Genomic DNA, 23,202 nt, shown 5'->3' with positions numbered 1-23,202 from the left:
TTATTTTGGTGCAAAACTATTTACAGTGCAGAACCCCAAAGTTCGTGCCTGCCTCAATCCAGGAGTGGCCCTCTCCGGTTTTTACCCCAACATAAGAACTTCGTCACCCCCAGCCGTTTTCTTCCTTCCTTGCGTTTTACCCCTCTGTGCAAGGTGGGCAACTGAAGATGCGTGTTTCCCTCCTGGCAAGGTGCGGTGCTGGGGCTCCCAGCAGCATCCCCCCCCCATCCCTCTTCCCCACTGGAGGCTTGGCTTTCCCCACCACACGCTTCGCAAGATCTTTGGAGGCTCCCTGTATCCCAACGGCCCCTCTACCTCCCTCCCCTGTTCCGATGACACTCCCCTGACACCCATATATTCAGTAAACGTTTTCCAGGCTTCTTTAAATGTGCATCCTTGCTCTCTATAAATTAAGTCTGCAAGCTGCACACATTTCATCAGTTTAAGTTTCCATTCTTCTTTGGTTGGGACCTCATTTTACTTCTTTGGGCTCACAAGACACAGGCCACGGCAGTGGCGTACATGAATAGCCTTTTTTGACACCTGGGAATTTCCCTCTGAATTATCTCCAACAAAATAAACAATGGGGTGGGGTTTTTTTGGAAATGTACTTTTAAACATTCCCCCCCCCCAATTCATGATACAGTGGTACATTGGCTGTCAAATGTTATCCGTTCTGGCAGTTCTGAAACGTTCGACAACCAGGGCGCAATGGGCAGTTGGCAAATTCTATTGAGAAAATTGAAAAATGCCTCGGAAGTTGTTCGATTTCTAAGGTGTTTGCAAATGGAAGCATTTACTTCCAGGTTTTTGGCATTAAAAAACCGAAATGTTCAACAACCAAGGCACCACTGTATATCATTTCCCAATACTCTCTTACCCTTTTACAAGTCCACATATGATAAAATGTACCCTCAACTTCATTACATCTCCAGCACTTATTTTAGCAAGTCTGCTCAGTGTTAAATACCATCAGGAAATCATTTTCAGCTAGTTCTCCTTCAAAGAATTACATGCTGTGTACTTCAAATCGCTCTTCCACAGATTTTCCCAGAGGCTCAGATTAATTGTGGTGATCACACAGGGTCCCCGGACGTTTGATGGTCTATTGACCCTGTGCCACCACTGTGATTGCTTTCTTCACTGCCACCAACCTGTTTCTCATGGGTACACACAGAGTCCAGACAGCTGTCAACATTAACAAATAATCAAGTTTATTTATAGACATGAACAAACTTATGGTTACAGTTAATTTTTCTTGGCAGTTTCTCAATTTTTGTTCCTTAACTGTCCTATGCGTTCCTAACAACTTCAAACTGAGCTTTCGTGTGCATGCACACTTCTTCAGATACACTGAAACAGAAGTCACCAGACCTTTCTATATAGTGAGAAGGTGGGGAGGGGTATTACTCAGAAGGGTGTTGGGAATGGGTGATTGGCAGATAGCTGTGATGAGCCTGTTGACGACTCTTAACGACTGAAATAGGTCTTACAGGAAAAAGCAAGGGGTGAGAAAGTGAAAAATGGCTTTGTCATGTATAATGAGATAGGAATCCAATGTCTTTGTTCAGACCAGGTCTCTCCATGGTTTTAAGTTTGGTAATAAGTTGCAATTCAGCAGCTTCTCTTTCCAGTCTATTTCTGAAATTCCTTTGTAGTAAAACAGCTACTTTGAGATCTTGTATAGAATGTCCTGGGAGATTGAAGTGTTCTCCTACTGGTTTCTCTGTCTTGTGATTCCTGATGTCCCCACCTTCTCACTATATAGAAGGGTCTGGTGACTTCTGTTTCAGTGTATCTGAAGAAGTGTGCATGCACACGAAAGCTCATACCTAGAACTAACTTAGTTGGTCTTTAAGGTGCTACTGGAAGGAATTTTTTTATTTTGTTTTGACTATGGCAGACCAACACGGCTACCTATCTGTAACTTCAAACTGATTATTCCAACTATCTATCAGACTCCACCTAACAATTCCTCTCACTCACTCACAACACAACTCGACCAACCCACAGACTTAACCTCCCTCTTCAACTCCCAACTCTCAACTGACTCTCAACTCTCTGGCCAATCACATCACACTCATTTAACCCTTTCCTTATGACCCACCTAGGAGGCAAACGCCACAATTATTATTATTATTATTATTATTATTATTATTATTATTTATCATTTATATCCTTTCTCTATTGCCAGTGTGTCATAGAAGCTTTAACAAGCTCATCTTTTGTTTCCCAATCTAACAACAGTTTGTACATTATAGATAATATTTTTCTTTGTTTTGTAAAAGGTCTTCTTCAAATGGTGAGCTTTGGTCCAAAAAATGTTTTCCTGTCTGTTTTAAACATTTCATATAGTTGATGATATTGTAGCCAAGTCAGAACTCTACTCTCAAACTGTTAAGTTATTAAGCTGAATCTCTATCAGGGCTCCGATAGATGCTTAATTTAAGTATGATTTGTAACCATTACGCTGAAGACAGACCATAGGGACTGGCTCTCCAGGGCCCTGGCAGCCCCCACATCCCCCCAATGGAGGGGCTGGGCACCCGAAACTTTTGTGCCAGGGCCATGCATGGCCCTGTGGGGGCATGACTGCCCAATATCACTGCCCGCTGATGTCAGACGCACATGCCCCGCAGCATGTACAACCCCAGAGAGAGCCCACAGAGAGAGGCTTTCTTCTGGGGAGGGTGGGACCCCCTTGGCAGGCAGAGAGGAGCAGCAGCTTGAACAGAGAGGAAGGGGGGAGGATGATCCCTGCCTTGGGGGTCCCCCCCCCTTGAGTATCCTCCCCCTGCAGCCCAGGGCCCTCCCCCTTCCCCCTTCCCTGAGACGAGACTCTCAGGAGGATCTCAGGAGGGGCCACCGAGGCAGCCTTGGCAGAGGACGGAGGAGGAGGGGCTTCCGCTCTGGAGGACCTGAGACCCATGCCCCCACTTCCTGGCCTCTCTAGGATTCCAGCTCTGCTCCTGTTAACCCTTGGCGAGCCGAGCGCACAGGGGGCACAGAGGAGCAGCGCATGCTCCATGCGGGCGACCCAGGGCCTTCTCTCGCGGACGCCTCAGAGCAGGAAGCGGGGAAAGGGGGAGGCGGAGGGAGGGCGGGGCAAGGGCGTGTGACGAAACAGACCTGGCCCCGCCCCTCCGCGGGGAAGGCGGTGGCTTCTCTGAGGGAAACGGCTTTTCCCGCCTTTTCCCAACTTCCCGCCTTTCGAAACTTTACCTTCCCCTCAGTTTTAGGCGCCAAGGAGGCCGATTCCTGGCAGACCAGGCGGCAGTTTTCCTGGGCTCCCTCGTTTATGGTGGGATTTATTTTCATTCTGCGTAATTTCTGTTCATATCTCTTGCTTTTGGAGCTTCTATCTGCTTCTTTAGAAAGGCATTTTGCTTTATTAAAAAGACCCTTTCACCACCGCTTTGCCTGCATTCCATCCAGTATTTAAATTCATTTATTCAAATGGATTCCAAAATAGTCCTTTATAGTGCCACCCTCTTCCTTCTCTCTCTCCTCCTCCGCTGCCACTGAGGAGAAATGAAGAGGCTCCTCCGCCTCAGGCATTGCATGTGTCTCTGTCCGTGTGGGAGAGAGAAACCGGGTGGAAGAAGGGCCCAAGGATCCTGTAGTGGCCCCAGCAGAAGCCATCCACCATGGGCTTGAAGCCCTGCAGGTAGTCCTTGTCCCACTTTTGGATGAGGGGCTCCTCCTCTGGGAACATGGCCATTTACTTCCCTTGGTCGATGGCGAAATGGAAGAGCTCTTGGCAGTCAAAGAAGTACCTGTACAGGTAGTGAACTCGCTGCATGCCGTTGCAAGAAGTGGCAATCCTGCTTCATCTGGTACAGGATGTGTTGTGCGGGGGGCAGGGCAACAAATCCAACTCAATGGTGTAATGTTGGAAAATGTCGACCACTTATAAACACCATTTCCAACTCCTCGAAAGATTCCAACGGTGTCTCCAAAAAATCTTACGCATCACTTGGGAAGACAGGTGAACTAAAATCAGTGTACTGGAAGAAGCAAAGATCACCAGTATTGAAGCAATGATGCTTAATTTATGTATGATTTGTAAACATTACGCTGAAGACAGACCATAGGCACTGGCTCTCCAGGGCCCTGACACCCCTACATCCCCCCAATGGAGGGGCTGGGCACCCACAACTTTTGCGCCAGGCTATGCATGGCCCAGTGGTGGCGTGACTGCCCGATGTCACTGCCCGCTGATGTCAGGCGCACATGCCCCGCAGCATACACAACCCCAGACACCTGGTCCCAGGGCCAAGCCAGCGGGCCTGAGACCAAGAGTAAAAGAATTCTGTCTGTACTTGGATGTTTCCTGTAATTTCCTTCCATTCTCTGGACCAGACTTCGGACTCCTGCGCACTTGGAAGCTGCGTGTTACTCTGCTGCAAAGGGGCCAAGTGCTATGGGTGCAGGCTGTTCCCACCTCATAACCACAACAGGTTTTGGTTATGGAGGTTTTCCCCATGGGTTGTGGGTGATTGAAGAGGTTCCCTTTAACCTTTTGATATGATTCCTGCAATGGTTGTTTAAGTCCTGTTTAGAAGCTGGGTGTCCCAGTCCAGGCACAGGAACCTGTTAGGATCGTCCTACTCTCGTGTAGGACCCTGGCAAAGACACATGTCCAACTGGCATGTTCTCTCCCTCCTGGTTGATCGGGAGCTTAAAAGCTTTCTCCAACCCAAACATCACAGCGACTGATGCCTTGGAGACATCAGCACACTCAGGGATCCACAGTCTTCGCAGTTTGCGTAACAGACCTCAGTAGCACAGCATTTTGGCTAATATACATTTATTTACATATAATACACTCAGAGCATTCTGCTTTAGCTCCTTCCTCTTTCTATCAGACAGCAAAAAGAGAAAGAACAAAGGACAATAGCCCTACATCACGGAACACAGTAATACCAAAACATCCTGTCTCTGCCACTTCCCACACTGTGGAATGAAAACATACACCATCATGTGATAGACAACAATCCCATGACTGCAGGCACAGGGAATGAATCTCCAACAGACCCGTGATCTGCCACTCATCTTTGGCAGCAGCAAAGCCCAGCGTCGTGGCCCCTGTCTTTGGACCAATGATCCATCCTTTCAGGAACTTCTGAAATGTTTTATTTTTATTTCATGTGGTTGTTTTGACGACTGTGCTATAAGCTTGGAATTGTTCACTTTGCAAGATAAACAATTGTGCATATTTATTAAATCATTTTAAAGATTACGGGATTGTGTGTCTTATTCAATGGCACATGACCTGGGAGATAAGGCAAAAACATAAAACTGAACAATAGCATCACAAGAAGTTAAAAACTAGTTAAAAGCCAACATTACAAACAAACAAAACAAAAACTAGCATTGAAAGACGCTTGTAGGGGTGTCCTCTAAATGGTCTGGCTGAATAGAGATGTTTCCTTCCATGTATCATATGTGTGCAGATGAGAACTGGATTTGGCTGAAGCAAACAAACTGCTTACTGCTGTTCAAAACATGTTATACACAGAGAACTCCTCGGTGTTTCCTTCCATGTATCAATACATGTGCAGATGAGAACTGGATTTGGCTGAAGCAAACAAACTGCTTACTGCTGTTCACAACAGACGACTCTTTCTCCCTCATGGATGCAATTCTTTGCTCCTGGCATGCGCTACGGACTTTGAGGGATCAAAGGAGAAAAGTAGCAAGAGATTCTTAGACCTAACCTTCCCACAGAGAAAAGTCTGAATTCAACACCTTGGCCATTGATTCCACCTTGCAGATCTGGATACATAGTGTGAATAATATGGGACACCAGGTTTGCACTCCATGGATTTGAGAGGCAAGGCTGAATTCTCTGCTGGGTTGAAGCAGCACAAGAACACTGTTGCGATACAAATTAAAGTCTCCTAAAATACAATCACAACACAGCAATTGCTATGCTTTCTCCGCACAGTGAGTTCTTTGATGGGAAGAGAGAGTGCAGCTGTGACGGAAGCACTTTCCACATTCCAAGCACTGATAGGGTGTCTCCCCTGTATGAATTATTTGATGGGAAATGAGAGTCTTGTCGGAGTGCAAATATCCAGAGATGTAGTGATCAGGTGGGATTGCTATGAGGAATTATAACAAATATAGAGTAAGCCAACTGTGTCAGCAATGAAAGCATTGCGTTGACTGGGTTTAAACTATTTTGACATGATTTTTGATCAATCTACACCTCTGCATCTCTGGCCATTTCCTCTACTGCCTATTTCACGTCACGTACACAGCAGTTGCTTCACCAGGCAGGCATCCTGTGCCATAAAGATAGTGGGCAAGTTTCTTTGATGCATTTTTCTTATATATTTATCTTAAGATGTTAATCTTGGAGCCAGGAAACAGATCTCACATGAAGGGGATAGTGATCTGGTCTTTCTGGCCATCCTTCTTATAATGTTTATTTCTCACCTCTGGGGTTGCCAGATGCTCCCCTTTGTAGTTCTCAACTTATTTACCCCCAAAGTATGCATGGATAACTAGTGTTTATAGGTTAACTTTCTCCCCACGTGGATTTGTGGAAATGCTCAGAAGAAATCTGATTGGTTCTTTTGAACGCTCTGTAAAAAGTTCTTTTGTGAATAAAACGGCCTGGGCCAGGGGCTGTGTGACGGACAAGCACAGAGAGAGAAGATTATACGCACCCTTCCCAGAGTCTTGCTGGTTCAAGCCTCTGTGTGTATTCTTATTAATCAGTTCAATCCTTCCTTTACTTTGTGAACGCAACAAGTCTTACTGTGACGGAAACTCTTTCCACATTCCAAGCACTGATAGGGTTTCTCTCCTGTATGAACTCTTTGATGATAAGAGAGAGGGCTACTGTGACTGAAGGTCTTTCCACATTGCAAGCACTGATAGGGTTTCTCCCCTGTATGAATTCTTTGATGGGAAGTGAGTTGACCATTCAGACAGAAACTCTTTCCACATTCCAAGCACTGATAGGGTTTCTCCCCTGTATGAATTCTTTTATGGGAAGTGAGATGTGAACTTTGACTAAAGCTCTTTCCACATTCCAAGCACTGATAGGGTTTCTCTCCTGTATGGATTCTGTGGTGAGAAGTGAGATCTGAGCTCTTTCTGAAAGTCTTCCCACACTGCAAGCACTGAAAAGGTTTCTCCCCTGCATGAATTCTTTGATGGGAAGGAAGACTGGCTTTGTGACTGAAGCTCTTTCCACATTCAAAGCACTGATAAGGTTTCTCCCCTGTATGATTTCTTTGATGGTAAGTGAGATGAATGCTCTGAGTGAAGTTTTTTCCACATTCCAAGCACTGGTAGGGTTTCTCCCCTGTATGAATTCTTTGATGGGAAGTGAGATGGCGACTCAGACGGAAACTCTTTCCACATTCTAAGCACTGATAGAGTTTCTCCCCTGTATGAATTCTTTGATGGTAAGAGAGAGAGGTGCTCCGACTGAAGCTCTTTCCACATTCCAAGCACTGATACGGTTTCTCCCCTGTATGAATTCTTTCATGGTAAGTGAGACCATTCCTCTGACTGAAGCTCTTTCCACATTCCAGGCACCAATAGGGTTTCTCCCCTGTATGAATTCTTTGATGGGAAGTGAGATGACTACTCAGACGGAAACTCTTTCCACATTCCAAGCACTGATAAGGTTTCTCCCCTGTATGTATTCTTTGATGGTAAGTGAGATGAATGCTCTGAATGAAGTTTTTTCCACATTCCAAGCACTGATAGGGTTTCTCCCCTGTATGAATTTTTTGATGGGAAGTGAGATGAATGCTCTGACTGAAGCTCTTTCCACATTCCAAGCACTGATAGGGTTTCTCCCCTGTATGAATTCTTTGATGGGAAGTGAGATGATTACTCAGACGGAAACTCTTTCCACATTCCAAGCACTGATAAGGTTTCTCCCCTGTATGTATTCTTTGATGGGAAGTGAGATGAATGCTCTTAATGAAGTTTTTTCCACATTCGAAGCACTGATAGGGTTTATTCGTAATGGGATTTATTTGATGAGAAGTGGTCTGGGAGCTCTGACTAAAGTTATCTTCACCACCTGAGTATTTATATGGCTTCTCTATGGTGTGGATTCTTTCTTGGTTCCCCTTGTTATTAATTTCCATTTCATCACCCCCTGCAATGAAAAAAAACAATTATTTTTTAAATATTAGTATGTTATTGAAAGATAATTCATTCATAAAGAAATTATATGGTAAGAGGACTTCCTGTTTCCGGCGGTTGAGAATGGCTGCCTCCCACAAGATCAGACCCCAGCCGTGCCAATAATTCAGGGTAATTAGCACTGGCAGCCTCCCCAGGGTAGGGGAGGACTGTCTCAAAGACCTGCGGATTTTCCGAGATTGCCAGCATGCACTAAGGTGCAGCTGGCAGGACACTGGGTCAAAGAGCACAGTCACGGCTGGCACTCTCCAATGTCATTCCTATAGACAGACACATCTGTTTGGGAATTAAAATAGATTTGAAAAACAAACAGACATGGTCTGAATCGAAGAAGCTGAACAAAAACCCCTGCAGAATGCAGTCTCTGGTGTACAAGCTCGGACTTCAAAAATATCCTCATTGTGGTGTGTGGATTGCGGAGGTGATTGATATGCTTTTCTTCTTCTCCTTTCTTAAGATCAATAGTTGGTTTTTCATGCCAAGCCTCATTGAGAACTTAAATTGCTTCTAAAAAAAATGAGTGCAGAAGGACTTCTATTTACAATTCGGACTCATGAGCAGCTTCTTTTTTTTAAGACTTGAAATGTTTGTTAAAGAGGAGAACAAAGGATTAAAATGGCGCTCCCCTATTACGCAGTTATACAAAATTTGAAATCCCTCCCTGACTAAGAGAAACAGGAATTAATTGTTGGCTGACTACAACGGTTTGAGGCAATATTTTGGATAATATATAGTGCTGCTGTTTGCAAAAGATTTTTTCCATTATGAACGAGAGAAAAGGCTAAATGGATGTCTATCAGGACCCTTCTAGGGCCCGGAGGGGGGACTGGGTGGCTTCCAGGAAGGCTGATCGATCACCAAATGACTGATATATTGCAATACAGCAAACAGTCTACATAAGAACAACTCAATAAGAGGCAAGATACTGCAATTCTAAATCTTAAAAGGTTTTGACAACAGCTGAATGGGAAAGATTAACGATTTGGGAGCTGCCAAGTTACTAAAACTTCAGCGAGCTGGACAAAAGCCCAGAATGGATGGAGCCAGATGAAGTGGCGTGAGTAAAAAAAAAAAACAGTTGAAAGGGTACATTACACAAACAAATCTGCACTCGACGGATAAAGGGTTATTTGTTTTCTGACATGATTGAGGATCGCAGAGACAAAGAAGGTTGGAGAGATAAAATCAAGATATGGAAATATCGATGAGATGCAGAACCAAGGTTCAGAATGGGATGTCATAAAATAAAAATTACAATTTGGAAGACAAATTGATCTTTTTTTTTTATTGCATTATGATTTGATATGTTAATTGGATGTTTTTTATTGGAAAATTAATAAATGCTCTAACCAAAAAAAAGAAATTATATGATAAGAGAAAGGAATAAAAAGAGAAAATAATATTTAAAGAGGGGGAAATGGTGCAAAAATGCAGTGTAATAGACTAAGTAGGTTATTATAAACACAAAATGCATACCGTATTTTTCACCCTATAGGACGCACTTTTTCCCCTCCAAAAATGAAGGGGAAATGTGTGTGCGTCCTATGGGGCGAATGCAGGCTTTCGCTGAAGCTTGGAAAGAGAGAGGGATCGGTGCGCACCGACCCCTCTCGCTCTCCAGGCTTCAGGAAGCTCGCCGCAAGCCTTGGGAGCCCGCGGGAGTTCCTGCAGGGCTCCCTAGGCTGCGGAAAGCAGCCTGCTGCATGGAGCACGGGGTGCGATGAAGCAGAGTGCCCTGCGCTTCGGGCAGATATCCGCAGCCTAGGTAGCTAGCAGATATCCGCAGCCTAGGTAGATAGCAGCCTGCTGCCCGGAGCGCAGGGCGCGCTGAATCCGCAGCTGGGGGGGATAATTTTTTTTCTTTATTCCCCCCCCCAAAAAAAAACTAGGTGCGTCCTATGGGCCGGTGCGTTCTATAGGGCAAAAAATACGGTAGGTTATTATATTCTATAGGCTATAATGTTATTATATAGGTATTGAGTAGTATTGTTACACTAATACAGTATATATAGATAGACTAATTAGAGCCTCAGAAAGAACAACCATTCACAACTGTTGATTCTTCAACATTGCTAATGAACAACTGTGAAAGAGGAAGAACTGAAGGGAATTACATGGGAGTTTTTACTATGGAGTTAACTGCCTTTGTTGCCTGGTGTTAGCTGAAATATTTACGGGAACCTGAGATTCAATTAATTTTGTTTGGCCCAATTACGAAATCTTCTCTGTCTCCATTGTCAGTTATCTCTTTAGTCAACCAAAATCAACAGAAGCACAAAAAACAATCTGGCAGAAGCTACTTCAACCTCCCTACCCACTCTGACGGATATTCACAGACAACACCGCCAATCACCCTTCATTCCAAGTGATTTATGGGGGCGTTAGATTTCCAGGTGGTGTAGGTGGCGCTACTGAGTTCCATCCAAACCTTGCAGATTCATCACAAGGAGAGAGATATGGAATTTCAAAACAGCTATGATGATCCTCAGAGAGCCTTACCCAGAGAATCCAGGAGTCCACGATTCTCCTCCATGACCTCCTCATGCAGAGCTCTCTGGTCAGGATCCAGCAACGCCAACTCCTTGTCCGTGAAATGAACAGCGACATCCTCAAAGCACACCAGACCCTTTAAAAAAAAGGAAAATGTCCTCCTGTTAGACAGCATAAAGATGATCTACAACACTGCTCTGTTTTCCCCCCACCTGTTAATTGCTGCGTTGATTTAATGGGATTGTTTTGCTCCACATGATATGCTTATTTTAACATCTCGCTGGAATTACTTTATTTTAATGATGGGTCCTAATCTTTGTGTGAATAGGTGGAACTCCACATTTTTTCTTCCAAGCATTCTGGCTGCCCCACCCCTCGGCCTCTCTCCCTACAAGTCTCATGCCCCCTACCTGATCTGCTTCTATGGCCGCTGCTTCTCCTTCGCTACCATGAAAAGCTGGATGAGGAGGTCTTCCTGGCATCATCCGGTCACCTGCCAGAGACAAAGGGAAGTGGGAAGCCATGAATGCCTGCTTCTCTCTGAGGTTCAGGACTGCATCTCTAATTACAGGTGGACCTTGGAAGAAGTCTACCCTACTGAGTGCCTTTTGACATTCGTACAGTGGTGTCCCGCAAGACGAACGCCTCGCAAGACGGAAAACCCGCTAGACGAAAGGGTTTTCCGTTTTGGAGGCGCTTCGCCCTGTGGAACGCCCTTCCAGCAGATGTCAAAGCAATAAACAACTACCTGACATTCAGAAGACATCTTAAGGCAGCCCTGTTCAGGGAAGTTTTTAACCTGTGATATTTTACTGTATTTTTGGTTTTTATGGAAGCCGCCCAGAGTGGCTGTGGAGGCCCAGCCAGATGGGCAGGGTATAAATAATAAATTATTATTATTATTATTATTATTCGCAAAACGAATTTCCCTATGGGCTTGCTTCGCAAGATGAAAATGTCTTGCGAGTTCCTGCGGGGTTTTTCCCCTTTTTTCCCCCTTTTCCTAAGCCATAAGCCGCTTATTAGCTGATCTGCTGATAAGCCGCTTATCAGCTGATCCGCTAAAAGCCGCTAAACCGCTAATAGCGCTAATCCGCTAAGCTGTCAATGGGCTTGCTTCGCAAGACGAAAAAACTGCTATACGAAGAGCCTCACGGAACGGATTAATTTCGTCTTGCGAGGCACCACTGTACACCTTTCATATTTTAGTTGAAACATCTCTGCTCCTTTGAGTTCTTGGCCACAACAGCCTCCACTGGTGGAGGACAAGAGGGGCAGGCAAGCGTACCGCCCCCCGCACCACCATGCCAGTGGGGTGCCATCGCGGCCACTTCCGGACGTGACCATACACCCCCCCCGTGCTGGACGCCCCGCCCGCAGGATGCGCACCAGCCATGCCCCCGCCTGCTCTCCACCCCCCCTTCCAGAGCCGGCAGCTCCTCCGCAGACAGCAGAAAAGAACTAACAGATTACAGTAGTTTATAAATCCCCACAATGTGACCAAAGAGAGAAATAACTCCCTCCTTACCTAGTGGTCTCTCCCTGGTGTCCATCGGAGTCCTCTCTGCCTCAGAGGAATCAGGACCCATTTCTGCCATCAGATTCTTTCCCTGAAAGAGCAACAAAGACTCAAATGAGAGAATGGAGAGAACGATTAGAAAAGGATTTTGCAGAGCCAGACACTTTACCAGATCTCATTCCTTGGATCCTATCCATGAAGAGATCGGACCTCGGTAATGCATTTTGGGATACTCTCCCTCTGGTTTGGAGCCCCTTGGGAAAACCCAGAGGAAAATATATCTCACCTGCTGCTCTGCCTCCTTCATCTCCTCTGCCTGACTCAGGAGGAAACCTTCAGCCAGGGCCACTGCCTGGGAACTGGTCTCCGCTCCACATTCCCTCACCCAGCTCTCTATCTCGGGTGGAAGGACAGCCAGGAACTGCTCCAAGATCACCAGGTCCAGCATCTCAGCTTTTGTGTTCTTTTCTGGCTTCAGCCACTGACAGTCAAGGTAGTAGAGTCGGCTGCAAACCTCTCAGGGTCCTTTGGCCTCCTGGCAGCAGAACTGCCTGAGCTGCTGGCTCTGGGCATCTGAATTATGGGTGTCCTTCTCACCCAGGATCTCCTGCACAGAGTTTTCCCAGAATCCCCCAGTGCTCCCATCTTCAATCGCATGGTCTCTTCCTGCTTTAGGTCCAGCCGAGTCTTGCTCATCCATCTATGTTTTCAGGAAGCTCCCAAGCGATCAGAAGGAGTCCTTTTTTTCTTCTGGAAAGTTCTTCCTGTCCGAATTAGAGATGCTGGCAACCCCTACAAAGCAAATGCATTGTTCTGTTATAAAATTGGCACTTTGTCAGGATCAGAAAAATGTCCCCAGACATATGTGGGTGACTTTAGCTAGCAATCAAGGCTGCACTACACTAACGCCCAGACTCTGAGCTTACTGGCATTGTAAATTGTTTAAAGCTGTTTTTAAACTTGATTACAGCTCCACAAGAGAAAAATAAAGACTCCAGAAAAACAACAACACACCGTCAGAATTTTTCTCAATCTGGCTGATCCAAATATAAATTTAAGTATAGCAATAGAAATATTATTACTAGTAATAGTACTACTACTACTACTACTATGCCGCCCATCTGACTGGGTTGCCTCAGTGGCTTCCAATAAGATGAACATCAAACACAGTAAGGCATCAAACATTAAAAATTTTCTTCATCAATAGAGCAATTATTCTTCTCCCTTTGAATCCCCCCTCCTCCGAATTCATCAATAGACCAAGACTTTATGTTGTTTCATTGGTAGCAGAAGAGGAAAAATGACTCTTACTCACACTTAATCTAAGCACAACCGCAAGGGCTCCTGAGGCGTCGTCTGAGTATGGAATGTGGATTCCTAATCTGTTAATTCTTCTCTCTCCTTTTTTGCCTTTTTCTCTTCCAGCCAATTCACGAAGCTGGAACTCACTACAGTGGCCACTAATAATGAAACATATGTCACAAATATCCCTGCACATTTATTACGATATTTTGTGATATACAAACGATGGGAGAGGATTTACAATCGGAGAACTATTGAATGGGAAGGGACCCTGAGGATCATATTGTCCAGTCCCCTGCGATGAAGAAATCTTCACCCACCTTGGGCACATACCCATGACCATGTAACACCTTCCCCTCTCAAGGAGGGGGGGGGGCTTTAGCTCTGGGGGTCCTGTCCCTCCCCCCTTCTGTCCTCCCTTCTCTAGGAATCCAGCTTAGTTCCTTTTAACCCTTGGCGAACGGAAGGCACCCAGCTCTCCCCTCTACGGAGAGCAGGAGCCTACAGAGAGGGGCTTTCTTCTGGGGAGGGTGGGACCCCCTTGGCAGACAGAGAGAGGAGCAGCAGCTTGAACAGAGAAGAAGGGGGGAGGATGCTCCCTGCCTTGGGGGTCTTCCCCCCCCTTGAGTATCCTCCCCCTGCAGCCCAGGGCCCTCCCCCTTCTCCCCCAGCCGCCCCAAGGGGGAAGAGAGAGGAGACTCTCAGGAGGATCTCAGGAGGGGCCACCGAGGCAGCCTTGGCAGAGGACGGAGGAGGAGGGGCTTCCGCTCTGGAGGACCTGGGACCCCCGCCCCCACTTCCTGGCCTCTCTAGGATTCCAGCTCGGCTCCAGTTAACCCTTGGCGAGCAGAGCGCACAGAGGGCAGAGGAAGCTCTGAGGAGCTGCGCATGCTCCTTGCGGGCGACCCAGGGCCTTCTCTTAAAGCAGGAAGCGGGGAAAGGGGGAGGCGGAGGGAGGGCGGGGCAAGGGCGTGTGACGAAACAGACCTGGCCCCGCCCCTCCGCCGGGAAGGCGACGGCTTCTCTGAGGGAAACGGCTTTTCCCGCCTTTTCCCAACTTCCCGCCCTTCAAAATCTGAGCCTCGCCTCAGTTTCAGGCGCCAAGGAGGCCGATTCCTGGCGGACCAGGCGGCGGTTTCCCTGGGCTCCCTCCTTTATCGGAGGATTTATTTTCATTCTGCGTGATTTCTGTTCATATCTCTTGCTTTTGGAGCTTCTGCTTCTTTATTAAGGCTTTTTGCTTTATTAAAAAAGACCCTTTCACCAAGTTTTGCCTGCATGCCATTAAGCATTTAAATCCATTTATTCAAATGGGATTCCAAAATAGGCCCTTATAATGCCACCCTCTTCCTTCTCTCTCTCCTCCTCTGCTGCCACTGAGGAGAAATGAAGAGGCTCCTCCGCCTCAGGCGTTGCACTTGTGTCTGTCCGTGTGGGAGAGAGAAACCGGGTGCAAGAAGGGCCCAAGGATCCTGTAGTGGCCCCAGCAGAAGCCATCCACCATGGACCTGAAGCCCTGCAGGTAGTCCTTGTCCCAGTTTTGGATGTGGGGCTCCTCCTCTGGGAACATGGCCATATACTTCCCTTGGTCGATGGCGAAATGGAAGAGCTCTTGGCAGTCAAAGAAGTACCTGTACAGGTAGTGAACTCGCTGCATGCCGTTGCAAGAAGTGGCAATCCTGCTTCATCTGGTACGGGATGTGTTGTGGGGGGGCAGGGCAACAAATCCAACGCAATGGTGTAACGATGGAAAATGTCGACCACTTATAAACACCATCTCCAACTCCTCGAAAGATGCCAATTAAAATCAGTGTACTGGATGAAGCAAAGATCAGCAGTGTTGAAGCAAAGATGCTTAATTTAAGTATGATTTGTAACCATTATGCTGAAAACAGACCATAGGCACTGGCTCTCCAGGGCCCTGACAGCCCCTACATCCCCCCAATGGAGGGGCTGGGCACCCACAACTTTTGCACCAGGGCCATGCATGGCCCAGTGGGGGCATAAGTGCCCAATGTCACTGCCCGCTGATGTCAGATGCACATGCCCCGCAGCATGCACAACCCCAGACACCTGGTGCCAGGGCTAAGCCAGCGGGCCTGAGACCAAGAGTAAAAGAATTCTGTCTGTACTTGGATGTTTCCTGTAATTTCTTTCCATTCTCTGGACCAGACCTGGGACTCCTGCGCACTTGGAAGCTGCGTGTTACTCTGCCACAAAGGGGCCAAGTGCTATGGGCGCAGGCTGGTCCCACCTCATAACCACAACAGGTTTTGGTTATGGGGATTTCCCCCATGGGTTGTGGGTGACGGAAGAGGCTCCCTTTAACCTTTTGATATGATTCCTGCAATGGTTGTTTAAGTCCAGTTTAGAAGCTGGGTGTCCCAGTCCAGGCACAGGAACCTGTTAGGATCGTCCTACTCTCGTGTAGGACCCTGGCAAAGACACATGTCCAACTGGCATGTTCTCTCCCTCCTGGTTGATCGGGAGCTTCAAAAGCTTTCTCCAACCCAAACATCACAGCAACTGATGCCTTGGAGACATCAGCATACTCAGGGATCCGCAAAGTCTTCGCAGTTTGCGTAACAAACTCAGAAGCACAGCATTTTGGCTAATCTACATTTATTTACATATAATACACTCAGAGCATTCTGCTTTAGCTCCTTCCTCTTTCTATCAGACAGCAAAAAGAGAAAGAACAAAGGACAATAGCCCTACATCACGGAACACAGTAATACCAAAACATCCTGTCTCCGCCACTTCCCACACTGTGGAATGAAAACATACACCATCATGTGATAGACAACAATCCCATGACTGCAGGCACAGGGAATGAATTTCCAACAGACCCGTGATCTGCCACTCATCTTTGGCAGCAGCAAAGCCCAGCGTCGTGGCCCCTGTCTTTGGACCAATGATCCATCCTCTCAGGAACTTCTGAAATGTTTTATTTTTATTTCACATGGTTGTTTTGACGACTGTGCTATATGCTTGAAATTTTTCACTTTGCAACATAAACAATTGTTCATATTTATTAATTCATTTTAAAGATTACGTGATTGTGTGTCTTATTTAATAGCGCAGGACCTGGGAGATAAGGCAAAAACATAAAACTGAACAATAGCATCACAAGAAGTTAAAAACTAGTTAAAAGCCAATATTACAAACAAACAAAACAAAAACTAGCATCAAAAGACGCTTGTAGGGGGTGTCCTCTAAATGATCTGGCTGAATAATAGTAATAATAATAATAATAATAATAATAATAATAATAATAATATATTTATACCCCACCCATCTGGCTGGGTTCCCCAGCCACTCTGGGCGGCTTCCAACTAAATATTAAAAACAATACAGCATCAGACATTTAAAACTTCCCTAAAGAGGGCTGCCTTCAGTTGTCTTTTAAAAGTAAAATAGTTGTTTATTGCCTTGACACCTGCTGGGAGCGCGTTCCACAGGAAAGGCGCCACTACCGAGAAGGCCCTCGGTGTTTCCTTCCATGTATCATACGTGTGCAGATGAGAACTCGATTTGGCTGAAGCAAACAAACTGCTTACTGCTGTTCACAACATGTAAAACACAGACGACTCTTTCTCCCTCATGGATGCAATTCTTTGCTCCTGGCATGCGCTAAGGACTTTGAGGGATCAAAGGAGAAAAGTAGCAAGAGATTCTTAGACCTAACCTTCCCACAGAGAAAAGTCTGAATTCAACACCTTGGCCATTGATTCCACCTTGCAGATCTGGATACATAGTATGAATAATATGGGACACCAGGTTTGCACTCCATGGATTTGAGAGGCAAGGCTGACTTCTCTGCTGGGTTGAAGAAGCACAAGAACATTGTTGCGATACAAATTAAAGTCTCCTAAAATACAATCACAACACAGCAATTGCTATGGTTTCTCCCCACAGTGAGTTCTTTGATGGGAAGAGAGAGTACAGCTGTGACGGAAACACTTTCCACATTCCAAGCACTGATAGGGTGTCTCCCCTGTATGAATTATTTGATGGGAAATAAGAGTCTTACTGTGACGGAAACTCTTTCCACATTCCAAGCACTGATACGGTTTCTCTCCTGTATGAACTCTTTGATGATAAGAGAGATGGCTACTGTGACTGAAGGTCTTTCCACATTCCAAGCACTGATAGGGTTTCTCCCCTGTATGACTTCTTTGATGGGAAGTGAGATGACCATTCAGACGGAAACTCTTTCCACATTCCAAGCATTGATACGGTTTCTCCCCTGTATGAATTCTTTGATGAGAAGTGAGATGTGAACTTTGACTAAAGCTCTTTCCACATTCCAAGCACTGATAAGGTTTCTCCCCTGTATGAATTCTTTGATGAGAAGTGAGATCTGAGCTCTTTCTAAACGTCTTCCCACATTGCAAGCACTGAAAAGGTTTATCCCCTGTATGAATTCTTTGATGGGAAGAAAGACTGGCTTTGTGACTGAAGCTCTTTCCACATTCGAAGCACTGATAAGGCTTCTCCCCTGTATGATTTCTTTGATGGTAAGTGAGATGAATGCTCTGAGTGAAGTTTTTTCCACATTCCAAGCACTGATAGAGTTTCCCCCCAGTATGACTTCTTTGATGGGAAGTGAGATGACGATTCAAACGGAAACTCTCTCCACATTCCAAGCACTGATAGGTTTTCTCCCCTGTATGAATTCTTTGATGGGAAGTGAGATGTGCACTTTGACTGAAGCTCTTTCCACATTCCAAGCACTGATAGGGTTTCTCCCCTGTATGAATTCTTTCATGAGACGTGAGAGAACTGCTCCGACTGAAGCTCTTTCCACATTCCAAGCACTGATAGGGTTTCTCCCCTGTATGAATTCTTTGATGGGAAGTGAGATGAATGCTCTGAATGAAGTTTTTTCCACATTCCAAGCACTGATAGGATTTATTCGTGATGGGATTTATTTGATGAGAAGTGGTCTGGGAGCTCTGAATAAAGTTATCTTCACAATCTGAGTATTTATATGGCTTCTCTACGGTGTGGATTCTTTCTTGTTCCCAGTTGTTATTAATTTCCATTTCATCACCCCCTGCAATGAAAAAAACCAATTATTTTTTAAATATTAGTATGTTATTGAAAGATAATTCATTCATAAGGAAATTATATGGTAAGAGGACTTCCTGTTTCCGGCGGTGGGAAATGGCAGCCTCCCACAAGATCGGACTCCAGCTGTGCCGATAATTCAGGGCTTATATGGGGGTAATTCGCCCTGGCAGCCTCCCCAGTGTACGGGAGGACTGTCTCAAAGACCTGCGAGTTGTCCGAGATTGCCAGCGTGCACTAAGGTGCAGCCGGCAGGACACGGGGTCAAAGAGCACGGTCACGGCTGGAACTCTCCGATCTCACTCCTATAGCCAGACACATCTGTTTGGGAATTAAAATAGATTTGAAAAACAAACAGACATGGTCTGAATGGAAAAAGCCGGGGGGGGGGACCTGCTGAATGTACAGTCTCTGGTGTATAAGCTCGGACTTCAAAGAGATCCTCATCATGGTGTGTGGATTGCCGAGGTGATTGATATGCTCTTATTCTCCTTTCTTAAGATCAAGAATTGGTTTTTCATGCTAAGCCTCATTTTGAACTTAAATTGCTTCTTAAAAAAAATGAGTGCAGAAGGACTTCTATTTACAATTCGGACTCATGAGCAGCTTCTTTTTTTTAAGACTTGAAATGTTTGTTAAAGAGGAGAACAAAGGATTAAAATGTCACTCCCCTATTACGCAGTTACGGAAAATTTGAAATCCCTCCCTGATTAAGAGAAACAGGAATTACCGTATTTTTTGCAGCATAACACTCACTTTTTTCCTCCTAAAAAGTAAGGGGAAATGTCTGTGCGTGTTATGGAGGGAATGCCTATGGGTGGCATGCCTACGGATTTTCCTCCTCTAAAAACTACGTGCGTGTTATGGTCGAGTGCACGTTATAGAGCGAAAAATACGGTAATTGTTGGCTGACTACAACGGTTTGAGACAATATTTTGGATAATATACAGTGCAGCTGTTTGCAAAAGATTTTTTCCATTATGAACGAGAGAAAAGGCTAAATGGCCTCTAGGGCCCGGAGGGGGGACTGGGTGGCTTCCAGGAAGGCTGATCGATCACCGAATGACTGATATATTGCAATACAGCAAACAGTCTGCTTAAGAACAACTCAATAAGGCGCAAGATACTGCATTTACAAATCTTAAAAGGAAGGTTTTGACAACAGCTGGATGGGAAAGATTAATGATTTGGGAGCTGCCAAGATAATAAACTTCAGAGAGCTGGACAAAAGCCCGGAATGGATGGGGGCAAGATGAAGTAAAAAAACAACAACAGTTGAAAGGGTACATTACACAAACAAAGGATCGCAGAGACAAAGAAGGTTGGAGAGATAAAATCGAGATATGGAAATATCGATGAGATGCAGGACTGAGGTTCAGAATGGGAAGTCGTAAAATAAAAATTACAATTCGGAAGACAAATTGATCTTTTTAATTTTTATTGGATTATGATTTAATATGTTGATTGGATGTTTTTTATTGGAAAATTAATAAATGCTCTAACAAAAAAAGAAATTATATGATAAGAGAAAGAAATAAAAAGAGAAAATAATTTTTAAAGAGGGAGAAATGGTGGGAAAATGCAGTGTAATAGACTAAGTACCGTATTTTTCACCCTATAGGATGCACTTTTTCCCCTCCAAAAATGAAGGGGAAATGTGTGTGCGTCCTATGGGGCGAATGCAGGCTTTCGCTGAAGCTTGGAAAGCGAGAGGGGTCGGTGCGCACCCGACCCCTCTCGCTCTCCAGGCTTCAGGAAGCTATAGGCAAGCCTGGGGAGCCCGCGGGAGTTCCTGCAGGGCTCCCTAGGCTGCGGAAAGCAGCCTGCTGCCCGGAGCGCAGGGCGCGCTGAATCCGCGGCTGGGGGGGGAATTATTTTTTCTTTACCCCCCCCCATGGGCCGGTGCATCCTATAGGGCGAAAAATACGGTAGGTTATTATATAGGTATTGAGTAGTATTGTTACACTGATACAGTATATATAGATAGACTAATTAGAGCCTCAGAAAGAACAACCATTCACAACTGTTGATTCTTCAACATTGCTAATGAACAGCTGTGAAAGAGGAAGAACTGAAGGGAATTACATGGGAGTTTTTACTATGGAGTTCACTGCCTTTGTTTGCTGGTATTAGCTGAAATACACAAAAAACAATCTGGCAGAAGCTACTTCAACCTCCCTACCCACTCTGACGGATATTCACAGACAACACCGCCATTCCAAGTGATTTCTGGGGGCGTTAGATTTCCAGGTGGTGTAGGTGGCGCTACTGAGTTCCAGCCAAACCTTGCAGATTCATCACAAGGAGAGAGATATGGAATTTCAAAAAAGGTATGATGATCCTCAGAGAGCCTTACCCAGAGAATCCAGGAGCCCACGATTCTCCTCCATGACCTCCTCATGCAGAGTTCTCTGGTCAGGATCCAGCAACGCCAACTCCTTGTCCGTGAAATGAACAGCGACATCCTCAAAGCACACCAGATACTAAAAGAAAAGGGAAATGTCCTTCTCTTAGACACCATAAAGATGATCTACCACACATTGCTCTGTTGTTTTCTACCTGTTAATTGTTGTGTTGTTTAAATGAGATTGTTTTGTTCCACATGGTATGAATGCTTATTTTAACATCTCGCTGGAATTACTTTATTATTTTAATGATGGGTCCTAATCTTTGTGTAAATGGGTGGAACTCCACAATTTTTTCTTCCAAGAATTCTGGCTGCCCCAGCCCTCGGCCTCTCTCCCTACAAGTCTCATGCCCCCTACCTGATCTGCTTCTCTGGCCGCTGCTTCTCCTTCTCCACCATGAAAAGACGCACGAGTTCTTGCTGGCATCATCCGGTCACCTGCCAGAGACAAAGGGAAGTGGGAAGCCATGAATGCCTGCTTTTCTCCGATGTTCAGGACTGCATCTCTAATTACAGGTGGACCTTGGAAGAAGTCTACCCTACTGAGTGCCTTTTGACATTCGTACACCTTTCATATTTTAGTTGAAACATCTCTGCTCCTTTGAGTTCTTGGCCACAACAGCCTCCACTGGTGGAGGATGAAAGGGGCAGGCGAGCGTACCGCCCCCCCGCACCACCATGCCAGTGGGGTGCCATCGCGGCCACTTCCGGACATGCGACCATGCACCCCCCCCCCGTGCCTGGCGACCTGCCCCCAGGATGCGCACCAGCCATGCCCCCGCCTGCTCTCCACCCCCCCTTCCAGAGCCGGCAGCTCCTCCGCAGACAGCAGAAAAGAACTAACAGATTACAGTAGTTTATAAATCCCCACATTGTGACCAAAGAGAGAAATAACTCCCTCCTTACCTAGTGGTCTCTCCCTGGTGTCCATCGGAGTCCTCTCTGCCTCAGAGGAATCAGGACCCATTTCTGCCATCAGATTCTTTCCCTGAAAGAGCAACAGAGATTCAAAATAGAGAATGGAGAGAAGGATTAGAAAAGGATTTTGTAGAGCTAAACACTTTACCAGATCTCATTCCTTGGATCCTATCCATAAAGGGATCGGACATCGGTAATGCATTTTGGGATACTCTCCCTCTGGTTTGGAGCCCCTTGGGAAAACCCAGAGGAAAATATATCTCACCTGCTGCTCTGCCTGCTTCATCTCCTCTGCCTGACTCAGGAGGAAACCTTCGGCCAGGGCCACTGCCTGGGAACTGGTCTCCGCTCCACATTCCCTCACCCAGCTCTCTATCTCTGGTGGAAGGACAGCCAGGAACTGCTCCAAGATCACCAGGTCCAGCATCTCAGCTTTCGTGTTCCTTTCTGGCTTCAGCCACTGACAGACAAGGTGGTAGAGTCGGCTGCAAACCTCTCGAGGTCCTTCAGCCTCCTGGCAGCAGAACTGCCTGAGCTGCTGGCTCTGCACATCTGAGTGGAGGGTGTCCTCCTCACCCAGGATCTTCCCCACAGAGTTTTCCCGGAATCCCCCACTGCTCCCATCTTCAATGGCATGGCTTCTTCCTGCTTTAGGTCCAGCCGAGTCTTGCTCATCCATCTGTGCTTTCAGGAAGCTTCCAAGAGATTAGAAGGAGTCCCTTTTTTCTTCTGCAAAGCTGTGTCTGAATTAGAGGTGCTGGCAAACCCTACAAAGCAAATGCATTGTTTTGTTATAAAATTGGCACTGTCAGGATCAGAAAAATGTCCCCAAACTTTTGGGTGTCTGGGGTGACTTTGGGTGACTTTTGCTAGCAATCACTGCACTGCACTAAAGCCCAGACTCTGAACTTACTGTGATTGTAAGTTGTTTTAATAAAGACTCCAGAAAAACAATAACACACCATCAGAATTTTTCTCAATCTGGCTGGTCTAAACATAAATATAAGCAAAAGTTATAATCTCCAAAAGGGGAAAACACACACCATCAGAATTTGGCTGAATCTGGCTGGTCTAAATATAATTTTAAGCATAGCAATAGTAATATTATTATTATTATTACTACTACTACCACTATTACTATGCTGCCCATCTGACTGGGTTGCCTTAGCGGCTTCCAATAACAACATCAAACACAGTAAGGCGTCAAACATTAAAAACTTTTCTTTATCAATAGAGCAATTATTCTCATTGCTTAAATCCCCCTCCTCCGAATTCATCAGTAGACCAACACTTTGTGCTGTTTCATTGGTAGCAG

The 23,202-nt window shown here is 45.7% G+C and overlaps 1 protein-coding gene across 4 annotated transcripts in view; it reads right to left on the bottom strand.

Moving 5' to 3' along the window:
* Nucleotides 1–5,547: 5,547 nt before the first annotated feature.
* LOC309334664 (uncharacterized protein) overlaps nt 5,548–23,202 on the bottom strand; it is a 38,240-nt gene continuing 20,585 nt past the window's right edge. For 2 of the 4 annotated variants that reach the window (XM_081849179.1, XM_081849178.1), the window contains exons 2-6: nt 12,474–12,979; nt 12,197–12,296; nt 11,079–11,161; nt 10,678–10,804; nt 5,548–8,131 (exon numbers count right to left, since the gene is read on the bottom strand). In XM_081849179.1, the coding sequence (XP_081705305.1) occupies nt 6,726–8,131; nt 10,678–10,804; nt 11,079–11,161; nt 12,197–12,296; nt 12,474–12,635 (1,878 nt within the window). In that variant the 5' untranslated portion in view covers nt 12,636–12,979 and the 3' untranslated portion in view covers nt 5,548–6,725. Of the gene's footprint in view, nt 8,132–10,677; nt 10,805–11,078; nt 11,162–12,196; nt 12,297–12,473; nt 12,980–16,094; nt 18,549–20,918; nt 21,046–21,327; nt 21,408–21,875; nt 21,958–22,152; nt 22,655–23,202 lie in introns of those variants that run through there. The other 2 variants (XM_081849177.1, XM_081849180.1) reach the window with 2 other exon arrangements.

Source organism: Podarcis erhardii (genome assembly GCF_964252035.2).
Source record: "Podarcis erhardii genome assembly, chromosome: 2".
NCBI classification, from domain to species: Eukaryota; Metazoa; Chordata; class Lepidosauria; order Squamata; family Lacertidae; genus Podarcis; species Podarcis erhardii.
The sequence above is the reverse complement of the archived record's forward strand: the minus strand, read 5'-3'. Positions and strand labels throughout refer to the sequence as shown.